This window comes from Geotrypetes seraphini, chromosome 3 (genome assembly GCF_902459505.1).
Source record: "Geotrypetes seraphini chromosome 3, aGeoSer1.1, whole genome shotgun sequence".
NCBI lineage: Eukaryota > Metazoa > Chordata > Amphibia > Gymnophiona > Dermophiidae > Geotrypetes > Geotrypetes seraphini.
Genome location: NC_047086.1, coordinates 160,845,968 through 160,858,902, shown reverse-complemented (window position 1 = coordinate 160,858,902; position 12,935 = coordinate 160,845,968). Strand labels below are relative to the sequence as shown.

General features: G+C 41.3%; 1 protein-coding gene across 3 annotated transcripts in view; it reads left to right on the top strand.

The window, feature by feature from the left end:
- HIVEP2 (HIVEP zinc finger 2) overlaps positions 1–12,935 on the top strand; it is a 428,321-nt gene that overhangs the window by 354,659 nt on the left and 60,727 nt on the right. For all 3 annotated transcript variants that reach the window (XM_033936471.1, XM_033936473.1, XM_033936472.1), the window contains 2 exons: positions 213–257; positions 5,885–11,470. In XM_033936471.1, coding sequence (XP_033792362.1) covers positions 6,077–11,470 — 5,394 coding nt within the window. In that variant the 5' untranslated portion in view covers positions 213–257; positions 5,885–6,076. The remainder of the gene's footprint in view (positions 1–212; positions 258–5,884; positions 11,471–12,935) is intronic.

Genomic DNA, 12,935 nt, shown 5'->3' with positions numbered 1-12,935 from the left:
AATGTTGCACTGCATTTAACTTATTTTCCTTTCATTACAGCAAAGAAACGTTAAGACTTAATTCAGTTTACTTTAGGTGAATTTGTAAAAGCTAAATTGTTCTTTTCTGTGCTTGCAAGCCAAATATTTCAACACAGGAAGCTCTCTTATTTTAACTCTATACCTGTGACTAATTTGAAGATGTTCCTAATCCTTTTTGTTTTCTTTCACAGGAAGTGTCATGATGATTGTGCCTGTTAGATGTCTAAAATATGCTGGTAAGTATTTTCAACAGCTGATTTATGTTCAAATTATTTTTATTATTTCAACAAGTAACAAACAAATACAAATAGCATCGTCAGGAAATAACATTGCAAGTACCCCCCCTCCCTCCCTTCCCATCCCTCCCCACCCCAAGAGTTCAATGTCACAGTAAAACTAAGAGTAAAAAGTAAAACTTAATACTTTTTGCTCATTTACCTCTGATTGCTACATATAATTGCTAGTGGAGGGTAATTTTGTAATAGGTCACCTAGGTTGGAAAGCTAACTAAGGTCCCCTTTTATCAAGCCTTATTAGGGTTTTTTATTGCCAGTCACTGCGGTAAAAGCTCAGACACTCATAGGAATTCTAAGAGCATCAGAGCTTTTATCGCAGTAGCCAACTTAAAGAAACCCTAACGCGGCTTGATAAAAGGGGGCCAAAGGTAGCTATTTTGAGGTAATTTTATAAAAAATATATATGCATACATTATACACATGCCTGCCTCACCTTTCACCCATTTTCTTAATCCCCTTCTCATCTTTTGTACCCTTTATCCTTCTCTCTTTTCCTCTCTTCATCCCTCCCACTCTCTCCCTCCCTCCAATTCCCCCCCCCCCCGTGAGTGCATCTTCCGCCCTCCCACATGAAAAAGAAAGAGCTAAGGAAAAAAATAGCGCCTGCAGCAGATAGAATGGAGACGCCGAAGTTAAGCTGCCACCATCTTGGATCCTCCTCCTCTCTTGAATGTTTTAATGTACAGCTCTACGTATGTCTAGCGGCGCTATAGAAATGATAAGTAGTATCTGGCGTGTCCAAGGTTACCACAGTTGATCACTTCACATACAAGTACCTTAAGTATTCCGCCTTACAGACCTCAGCGGTGCTGCTTTGTGACAAAACTTAAGCATGCAGTTCAAATAGCACCAAGATCGTCATTGGTCTTTTTTTCTTTCTTGGTAATTTTTATATAATATAGCTTTTAATATTCTTAAATAGTATTTTAAATAATCGTTTTTAGATACTCATCTCTTTAGGAGCATAGCATAAGGGTTATTCATACAACATAGACTATGTTTCGCCCTTAGGGGCTGTATCAAGGTATTTCCCCTAAGTTGTGCCGACTCCGTGATTGCCACTGAGTTCCATGGAATCGGCACAACTTAGGGGAAATACCTTGATACAGCCCCTAAGGGCGAAACATAGTCTATGTTGGGTGAATAACCCTTATGCTATGCTCCTACAGAGATGAGTATCTAAAAACGATTATTTAAAATACTATTTAAGAATATTAAAAGCTATATTATATAGAAATTACCAAGAAAGAAAAAAAGACCAATGATGATCTTGGTGCTATTTGAACTGTGTGCTTAAGTTTTGTCACACAGCAGCACTGCTGAGGTCTGTAAGGCGGAATACTTAAGGTACTTGTGGATGTAAGAAGGTCATTAATCCCAGGCTCAAATACCTAATTTTAACCAGACCTTATGTATAGGTCACAACCTCTCCCATCCTCTTTTTGGCTTAGCAATATTTGTAAAACATTCATTACCCTCCTGATGTTGTTTTTTCCTTAAATGTATTTTTACTTTCCTTAAAGATTGTAGTTCACCCCTCTTCCCTTATGTATCGCTAATTACTTTTGTACATACTGTTTTGTTTTATTTTGTCAACCAATTTTTTTATTGTCATATGCATTGAAGTATTTGATATTGCGTGTACAACAAACTTTTAATAAACTTGAAACTTGTCAGATCTGCTAAGTTAGTATAAACACTGGCTGAATCTGGTCCAAAGCTGTCACTGTCCCAAAGAATTAAAGATCAACAGGAACTGAAGACCTCTGGATGATGTGCAATACAAGGACTGGCGATGCCAAAACCCACATGCAGTTCTAAAAGTAAAACTAAGAATTCATCATACTGGCACCAATAATCAAATAACCACCAAACAATCATCAAAAAAACTCAAACACCTGTCTAGCAAACCAGATAAAATCAAATACCGCCAAACAAGTTCAAATACCACCACACACAATTTAATACATAAGAACATAAGAATTGCCGCTGCTGGGTCAGACCAGTGGTCCATTGTGCCCAGCAGTCCACTCATGCGGTGGCCCTTAGGTCAAAGACCAGTACCCTAACTGAGACTAGCCTTATCTGCATACGTTCTGGTTCAGAAGGAACTTGTCTAACTTTGTCTTGAACCCCTGGAGGGTGTTTCCCCCTATAATAACCTCCGGAAGATCGTTCCAGTTTTCTACCACTCTCTAGGTGAAGAAGAACTTCCTTATGTTTGTACGGAATCTACCCCCTTTTAACTTTAGAAAGTTCCCTCTCGTTTTCTCTACCTTGGAGAGGGTGAACAATCTGTCATCATCTGCTAAGTCTATTCCCTTCATTATCTTGAATGTTTTGATCATGTCCCCTCTGTCTACTCTTTTCAAGGTAGAAGAGGCCCAATTTCTCTAATCTCTCACTGTACAGCAGTGTAGAATCAACGCAAAGGCTAGGCAAAATAAAATTGCAGAGACAAGCAAAAGTCACAGTGGTTTGAACCAATTTGAAGGCAAGACATAGGCAAGTTAGAACATAATTGGAAAAGCCTTCCAAAATCACCAAATTCTTGATACTTTGTTGTGTCTGCCTGAAAACGTTTAATGAAAGGGAACTATAAAGCGACTAACGACCAGCACACGACACAACTAATACGGTAAGTGTATTCAGGTATTCTAAATCAGCATCCGGCAGGTTGAAATCATCCAGCAACAGTACCATCCAGCAACATTGGTTCTACAGCCCTTCTTGTCCTTACACAGGAAATGATGCATAAAAGCACCTAGAAAAGGGGCCTGAGTGGGACTCATACCTTGTATGGCTCCCAATTATTTCTAGAGTCTACTTTAAATGTGCCTGCTTTACATTTAAGATCTTATATGGCATCTTTCTTTCCTTCCTACCTCTATCTTGGAACTCTACAAGATCTGAGATTACCAGATCTACTCAAAAAACTCAAATTATCTTTTCCTACGCTGAAAGGCTATCCTGGCAAACTAGGGAAGTCTTTTCTCATCAAAATTACTGAGCTCTGGAATAATTTTCCTGTCCAGTTGTGTGAATTGGGCTCTTTCCAATTATTCCGAAAACTTCTGAAAACTTGGCTTTTTTCAAAATCATAAACTGCGCTTCCCTCTGTATCATCCCTAATTCCTATTGTATTTTTCTTTTAATTTCTGTAAACTGTGCCGAGCTCTATTTTTATAGAGAAGATGTAGTATATAAGCCCAAGGTTTAGTTTAGATTATGAAATAACATGCCTGTGTCACAAAAATTGGACACCTGCCTTTATATCTGTAATCAATGACAGTGAAACCTTAAACAACCGCCATATATTCAGCACTATTTAATTGACAAGGAACGGCTTCTGGCCAGTTTAATAGTGTTTGGCCAGCTAACCACTAAAATTCAGCAGGAGGTAGATGGCTCTTGCTGAATATTAGTGGTTACTGGCTAAAACCACTTTGATTTGACTTTTTTTTGTTAATAATGGCGGTACTTCAGATAAAATAACTGTAATTGTAAAACATGGCTGGCTATATTGCGCAATAGCCGCCGAATTTAAATACTGACTAACCAAGTTTAATAGCCAAATCAAGCCACATAAAATCAGGTCTATCTTTGGCCACTTACAGCCCAGCATTTAATATTGGTGGTCAATGCCAACCGCAAGAGTTAGCTGGCCTGCCTCCTGCAGTCTGAATATCAGCCCCCTTATCTTTTGAGACCTTATACAAGGATTACTGAATGGTGCTTGAGATTGAGAGTTAGCAGTCAGTGAGTTATGTCTCTTTATATTTCTTGGTCCTCTGCTTTCTCTCATTGGGCTAGATTCACTAACCTGCCCAATCGTGACCGATACGTATCCAATCTGGGCAGGTCCGATGGATTCTTCAATCAGTAATATTCAAATGGGGACGATCGGAGGAACGTCTCCATCTGCCAGCAAGGATTGCTAATGTGCGATCCCGACGCATGCGCAGACCATATGTAGATGGTCTGCGCATGTGGGTAAAACTCACCTGAGCTGCAACTTTTTTTTTTTTTTTTTAACTTTAGCCCAGCGAGCCCATGGTTTTAACCTGCTTTAAACCTGCGGGTTAAAACCACGAGCTCACTGTGCGGGGAAGGGCAGGAGAGATTCAGGGGAGAGCAGGGCGGCAGGCAGGAGAGATTCGGGACAGCAGATAGCAGAGCATGCAGAGAGTAGGGCAGCAATGGAGCTGGAGAGTCGGAAAGGACATTTGCGACAGTTTCCCAGCAGTCGCTTCTTCGATTGATCAGCCAGCCTAGTCGGATCACAAAATTTGTGTTGTGAATTGTGTCCCTGCCTACTTTGCATGCCATTCTCCTCATTTGCATGCACAGATCAGAATCGGATCGGCAGAGAGGTAAGTGAATCGGGCCGGAGTAAAATTGGATTGCAAAGGGGTCACAAACCGATTGGTACACGATCGGTTTGCTTAGTGAATCTAGCCCTCTGTCCTTTTACTTCTACTAATCAATTTGTACCCGCTCATCAGCTCTCTGGCCCCTGTCTCTTTGTCTTTTTGCTTCTTCTGAGCCTCTGTGTCCACCTGGTCTTTCTGTCTCCTCATCTGCCTGCCTGTCCTCCAAGAAGGAAACACAAAAAGATATGTAATAGCTGAAGCATGCATTTAGGTGTATTGTTGCTATGTACATGGGATCCCTGAGCAGAAAGCCAGCATTTCAGTAAAAGAGCAGCCTGCTAAGAGTGCATTAAGCAGTCCTGCATGCACAGTGCATCCCTCAGCTTCTATCCCAAGTCCTCCGATAGGGCCACCACCAGATATGCCTTTCATTAAGCATGGAATAGTGGCTGTTACTGACTGCAGTACCCTTCCAGTGGGAATGCTGCAGAGTATACCCTGCATGGACTAGATCAGTACTTCCAAACTTTTTTGTGACTGTGACCACATGATTTTGGCCAATAAAATTCTGTGATGACTCCTCTACCCCCCACCCTTGGAGGTGCAGAATAATGATACACCTATGAAAAGAACGGAAAAAACTCCTAAAAGAGCACTGCCAGAGAAACTTGCAAAAGAAAGCAAAAAAGACCATCTAGATCAGTGATTCCCAACCCTGTCCTGGAGGAACACCAGGCCAATCGGGTTTTCAGGCTAGCCCTAATGAATATGCATGAGAGAGATTTGCATATGATGGAAGTGATAGGCATGCAAATTTGCTTCATGCATATTCATTAGGGCTAGCCTGAAAACCCAATTGGCCTGGTGTTCCTCCAGGACAGGGTTGGGAACCACTGATCTAGATCATGATCCCGAACTTAGGTTTTGTGATCCCATTTGGAGTCCGTACCCACCATTTGGGAAGTTCTGAATTAGATTCATTGAAGTACAAGCAAATATGGAACCCATAGACTTTTGCAAATATATTTAAATTTAATATGCATGTCAAATTTCAGGATTTTCTTATTCTTTGAACATGGTAATAAAATGTGATTTCAGTCCCTGGGCTTCTATATATAATTTGTATAATTACATACATTGTTTGTTTGGTTTTACTTACTTGTTTTAACACGTGTGTTTTTCTCTTCTTTGTAGGTGGTTATATCTTTGTGGTAGGAATGACTGGAACTTTGCCCTAAATGATCAGCCAAGCCCTCCAGATCATTCTGCATCTCAGCATTTATCAATTATGAAAACTGTCTAAATGCATCACTTTCTGGGAAAATTTTCTACAAAATGACTAGACTTGTATGATAAGTGCATTAGATAGATCTATACAATTATCTAATGCCAATAGACTACTGTGTGGAAGGTTCCAAAGAAAAAGACGTGCAAAGGGTCTGGGAAGATGGAAGCAACAAAGCTTTAAGAAACACAGCATTGGGCACACTCCATGTGTCTGCACTGCTTTCACGTGAACTAGCACTTAAAACCTGTAACAAAATGGACTCTGGGGACACAGCTATAGGACAAGAAGCTACCTCAAGGTCTGAAGAAACTGCTAAAGTATCAAGTAGATGGAGAAAAGAGCCTTCAGCTGTTACTAAAATGAGCACTTTCGGCAGTCAAGAAGGACAGAGACAGCCACATATTGATCCTAAGTCAATTGGAAATGCAGCATCAGCACAACTAGTTAGTTCAGGGAAACTGCTATCATCGGGTGAGGCTGAACATCAAATCCCAGAGAAGCAATATGCACATCATCGCCCAAGTTCTTATTCATATCAGCATTCTCATTCTTTTCCTCAGCATGCTTTGCAACAGAGATTTGTGCACAGCACAAAGCCTCACCAGAGCCTAGAAGGCTACATATGGCAGTATCCTGGACATTTGCAATCAGTAGTCTCAGAGGATTTATTTTCCTTTCATATGCATGCCCATAGTAGAGGCTTTTCTCGGAAGAAGATTTCAAGTATCAACCCCACCTACAGCCAGTATTCCCAGAAATCTATTGAACAGTCTGAAGATACTCACAGGAAAGAGCAAAAACCCAAAAAACCTGGTAAATATATTTGTCCTTACTGTACCAGGGCTTGTGCCAAACCTAGTGTGCTGAAAAAACATATTCGGTCCCACACTGGTGAACGACCATACCCTTGTGTTCCTTGTGGCTTCTCTTTTAAGACAAAAAGCAATTTGTACAAGCACCGGAAGTCACATGCCCATGCAATTAAAGCCGGATTAGTACCTTTCACGGAATCAGCTGTATCAAAATTAGATCTAGATGCCACTTGTATTGAAGCAGAAATTCATTCCGATGGCGAGCAAAGCACTGATACTGATGAAGAAACTTTGTTACTTGTGGAAGGTACTGAAAAGCAGAGCCCAATCCCACCAATCCCTTTGGATATAGTTAGCAAAAATAGAGATAGACTAGATCCAAATTTTCAGTTATCTTCAGAAGAAGCATTAGGAGGTGCAATGAAGGTGCCCATTTTGATCATACCTAAAAGTGGGACCTGTTTACCTAGTGAAAGCTCTCACTTTATCGGATCTGATGTGTTGCAAACTCCATCTGTAAGTAAGGTTGATGAATCTCACACCGTTAAGCAGAAACTTGCACTAAGATTGTCAGAGAAAAAAGGACAAGATTCTGAGAAAACGATAAACCTCCTGAGCCCACACAGCAAAGGCAGCACTGATTCAGGTTACTTTTCACGTTCTGAAAGTGCAGAGCAACAAATAAATCCTCCAAATACAAATGCAAAGTCTTATGAAGAAATAATCTTTGGAAAGTACTGTAGGCTTAGTCCACGAACTGCACTAACAGTAGCAACAGCGGTTGCAAATCAGGAAGCTAATTTAATAGACCGAAGAGGCAAAGTGGAGGCGCTACCTCTTGCAAATCCCGGATTAGAGATTAGTGTTATTGAAAATCATCTTTCACAGCTAATTACAAATAGAGACGGTATCATTGATCCCAATAGGTTGAGTATGATGAAATCCAGCAGATTACTTAGCAATCGCACAAATGTGGGATCTACCAAATATGAAACAAAACTTTATCCATTAGCCCAAGAGAGTAGTAATACACCTGTACTCTTAGAAGCCCCTGTAGATATTTCACCTCTTACTAGAAGCAACTCTATGCCAACATCTTCAGCAACCAATTTAAGTATCCCTCCTGCTTTGAGAGGTAGTCATTCTTTTGATGAGAGAATGACAGGTTCAGATGATGTGTTTTATCCAGGAACAGGGGGAATACCTCATCAGCGTATGTTAAGAAGACAAGCTGCCTTTGAACTGCCTTCACTACATGAAGGCCACTCTGATTCTGATCCTTATGGAAGAACAGCTAAAAGTACTATTGTTTTATCCAGCAGATCAATGATTGCTGACAAATGTTTACCTTTGATGGACAAGAAACTGTCAACAGGGGACAAAACTGTTCCCGATTATGACACATCTGGGAAACACTACAGAAGATGGGATGAATTTGAAATCCAGAAACTGAACTACAGGGATGCGCAAGGTTTAGGAGTAAAACACGGAGGAGAGCATCTTATAGATGCAACTATACCATCACAGGTAATGCAGTCCAGATATGGAACCATGTTTGAAAATAGGAAGCGCAGGAAAGAAAAGAGTGTTGGTGATGAAGAAGATGTTCCTATGCTTTGTAGCAGTGCAGTGGGAAGTTCAGCAGGAGGCCTGATACCCTCAGATTATGACCATAAATCTCAAATTCAGGAAGCAACAAGAAGTGGATTTGGTGTTATAGGCCACGATTGTCCTGTTTATGGGCAACAAGAACGTTTTGAAACATGTAGGACACATACACGGTCAGGAAGTCCAGCAGCTGTGTCAGAGGAATCTTTAGGTGTAGATCAAGAGAAGAGTATAGATCCAGTTAACAGAAAACCTCCTGGAAATGTGATATCTGTAATTCAACACACAAACTCTCTAAGCAGGCCAAATTCATTTGAAAGGACAGAATCTATTGAACATGTTACTGGCCAGCTAGATAAAACTTATTCTTCTGAAACATGTGATAGTGAAATAGCAGAGTCTCCAATGAGTCCAGATTGGACTCAGCAGATGGAAAATACTGACGTTGTTGGTAAGCCACCACCATCTCAACAACAGCAATCCTATCATATGCAGCCTAGATTAGTTCGCCAGCATAATATACAAGTACCTGAGATTCGAGTTACAGAGGAACCAGATAAACCTGAGAAGGAGCAGGAACATCCAGCAAAAGAACATGAAAAGACATCAGAAGAATTCCAGTGGCCACAAAGAAGTGAAACTCTTTCTCAACTACCTGCTGAAAAACTTCCACCTAAAAAGAAGCGTTTACGTCTTGCCGACATAGAACACTCATCTGGTGAATCTAGTTTTGAATCCACAGGAACAAGTCTCTCCCGCAGTCCTAGTCAAGAGAGTAATTTGTCCCATAGTTCCAGTTTTTCAATGTCCTTTGAAAGAGAAGAACTGATTAAATCCATAACTCCTAAGCAAGATGAATTTGGAAAACAGTCTGAGTTTTTAACTGTTCCTCCGGGGTCTCATTCACTTTCCATACCAGGTCATCACCATCAGAAAGAAATGAGGCGCAGCTCATCGGAACAAATGCCATGTCCTCAGGCCACTGAAATGCCAGAGATTCGGAGCAAGTCATTTGATTATGGAAATTTGTCACATGCATGCACTCCAGGGGCACCCTTTGCAACATTATCACCAACACGAGAAAGGAAGAAATGCTTTCTTGTTCGTCAGGCTTCTTTTACTGGCTCTCCAGAGACTTCTCAAACTGATCAAGGTTTGGAGCAAAATATAAAGCAAGAACAAGAGACGCATACCAGTCGTCGATCTGTGCAGGTTGCTTGGCGTCATTCCTCCTCCTCTTCCTCTTCCTCTTCTGTGCTACAATCCAGTCAATCAGAAGACAGTGGGCAAAAGATCATTGGCTCTAGCAACTCCTCCCACCATTCACATCTATCTATACACATGGCCAATCAAGAAACTACAAGAAATACATTAGCACAAGCATCTTACGTTCCAAGCAGACATACTATCGAGCAACAACATGTGATCACACATCAAGAAAATGTTATGTTTCCCCCCAGTCACAGCACGCTGTTCCAGTTACCCTATCCTGCTGTCACTATACCTCAGTTACCAGCTCATCATCCTGTGCTGTGGCAGTCTTATGCAGAACCTTTGTCCAGACATTTCCAGCATCACTTAAACCAGTTGCAAGATGCTTACACCAAACAGCCTTTATTACGTCCCTTACCAGCAGAAGTGCTTCCTAGCTATCACCTGGAACCTGCTCAAGAGAAACTTGGAAAGAAACCTGGTGACAATGCACATTCTAAAGAACATGTATATCAGCATTACTCAGAAACACCTTTGCAGCTTTCAAAAACTTGTTCTGGAAAGCTTCTGACAGACTGCAGTGGTGCGTCAGCTGATGCCACTTCTGATCAACATCTTCAGACAGCCTTGGTCTCCCAGAATGTCAGGTCCCTGCAGTCTTTGCCAGGAACAGTTGTCCCTGTCAGGAAACAAACCCATGTGCCATCTTATGGCAGTGTTATGTATACAAGTATTTCTCAGATCCTTGTTACTCATGCACAAACCAGCAGCCCAGCAATTGTCATTTGCAGAGTGTCTGAAAATACATCCCAGAGAACTTCAGCAACAAATGCAGCCATGCGAGGAATAGGATTTAATATAGCCCAGATACTAGGTCAGCAAGGAAGGTTAGAACAGTATCCTTTATGGAAAGTACCGCATACGTTACCACTTGGCTTGGAATCTGCAATCCCTTTGTGCCTGCCTTCTAGCTCTGACACAGCTTCTCCTCTTGGAGGAGGCAAACGCATGCTGTCACCAGCAAGTAGCTTGGAACTCTTTATCAAAACTAAGCAGCAAAAACGAGTCAAGGAAGAAAAAATGTATGGACAAATTGTAGAGGAACTAAGCGCAGTAGAACTGACTAGTTCAGATATAAAAAAGGATCTCTCTAGATCACCGAAACCTCAGCTGGTTAGACAGAGCTGCACTACTGAGCCAAAGGACAGCGTGTCGTCCCTCTCATCGCCATCATTATCTGCCACTTTGTCTTCATCATCTCAAGACATTCCGCTTTCCATAACGGAATCCATCCCACCCGGTAGCAGGGCAGCATTGTCAGAGCAAAAAATTAGCGATGCTTCTGAAGACAGAATGTCACCAGATGTGTTGGAAGATGATGGTGACGATGCAGTGTCAGATATGTGCTTAAGTCCACAGAGGTCCTCGACAACACCCAGTGAAATTCAGCAGGAAGGTCTGCTGAAACAACACAAGTTGCCTGGCAGTATGCTGGTCCAGCTGGCATCCAGTTCCAGTGGTGTATTGGTGGGCTCTGCAGTGTTGCTGGCAGATGCTGCAGACTTCCAGCAGCTTCTTCAGTTTCCAAGTTTGCGCACTACAACTACTGTGACCTGGTGCTTCTTAAATTATACAAAACCCAATCATTTGCGGCAGGACACCCTGAAATCTTCTGTTTATGCATTATGGTGCATCAGCCCGTGTAATCCAAATCCATCAGGCTTAAATACAAAGACTTCTCTAGCTCTTCTAAGGTCTAAGCAGAAGAATACAGTAGAAATTTATGCCATGGCTGCTCTGCATAGACCTGGAGGTGGCAAAGTGATATCATCAAGTGTGTGGAAACAGCAGTTTGCTCAGGTAATCAATAGTTTTTTTTTAAATGTTAAGCTGAAACATTTTTAAGCAGTGAGCCACAGTGAATTATATAAGGCAAATAAGTTATATGAAAAAAAAATTGTTTTTCATGGCTGCAGATTCCACTAATGGTTTATCTGTATAAAATGATTTATCTGTATAAAATTGGACTAACAATTTAAATTTAGGAATAGGTATTTAAATTAATTTAACTTGGCAGGAGAAACTCGCAATCGCCAGGGCTAATCCTGATATTCTGTAGCACCTACCCACTTAGGCCCCGACTCTATAAATGGCGTCTAAAAAGTAGGCACCAAAAAACACAAAACCAAAAAACACCTGAAAAAGACTTAGGTGCCCCCTATTTATGCCAGGGTTTTCTTGGGCTAAATACCAGCACTGAAGTCCATTATAGGCACCTACATGGAAAACATTCAAGATCCGCCCTCAATCTGCCTTTAACTACGCCCAATTTCTGGTAGGCACCTTAGGCTAAGCACCTATCCAAAATCGGTAAGTGCCTACTGAGTTAGGCACCTACCACCCAATTAATTTTGATTTAGGCTAATTAATAAGCCAATTAAGCTCATTGTTGACAACAATTAAGCCTATTAGATTAAGTTAGGCACCCAGATCGGCTAGATGCGATTATCTAAGTTCCTAACTTCAAGCACCTTTTATAGAATCTGGGCCATAGTGGATATCTAGGCAGACCACTGGGACACTATGCTGATGTGGTCCGGAGCAGAGTCTGGGCAGACTTAGAGTTAGCCGGTATTTATTTTTTCTGCTAACCAGGTAGCTATCAGGATGAATTCAGGACAGCGCAATGATTGTCTTAAGCTTATCTGGTATTGGGCTGAATATTATCTGGTGGCCACATTATCTAAGATACTCAGTGTCGGTATTTGCCACAGACTGAAAATTGCCCTGATAATATATTTCCATATCTTTATTATGATAAACTTTATACATTTGACATCCATGCCCACCTTTTGTTTTTGCTGGCAGATAGCTCAGCTATTCAGGCACTTAAGTGTGAGAAATGACAGTCCAATATTATGTGAATGCTGCCAAAGAAGACACTCAAAGAAACAATAATACTGAATTATAAGCAAGATGGGCAAATGAAATACTGTATGTGAGAATAATTTTCAAAGCTAATTGCATAAATAAACTTGTTGGTCTGAAAATTGCCCGCCTTCAGTGAGGCTGGAAGTGTACACCAGTGGTTCCCACCAGTGGTTCCCAGGTGGCCCTAGAGGACCACCAGGCCAATCGGGTTTTCTGGCTAGCCCTAATGAATATGCATGGAGCAGATTTGCATGCCTGTCAAGTCCATTATATGTAAATTTCTCTCACGCATATTCTTTAGGGCTAGCCAGAAAACCCGATTGGCCTGGTGGTCCTCTAGGACAGGGTTGGGGACCACTGGTGTACACTTTGTCCCAAAATATGTAAATCTTTA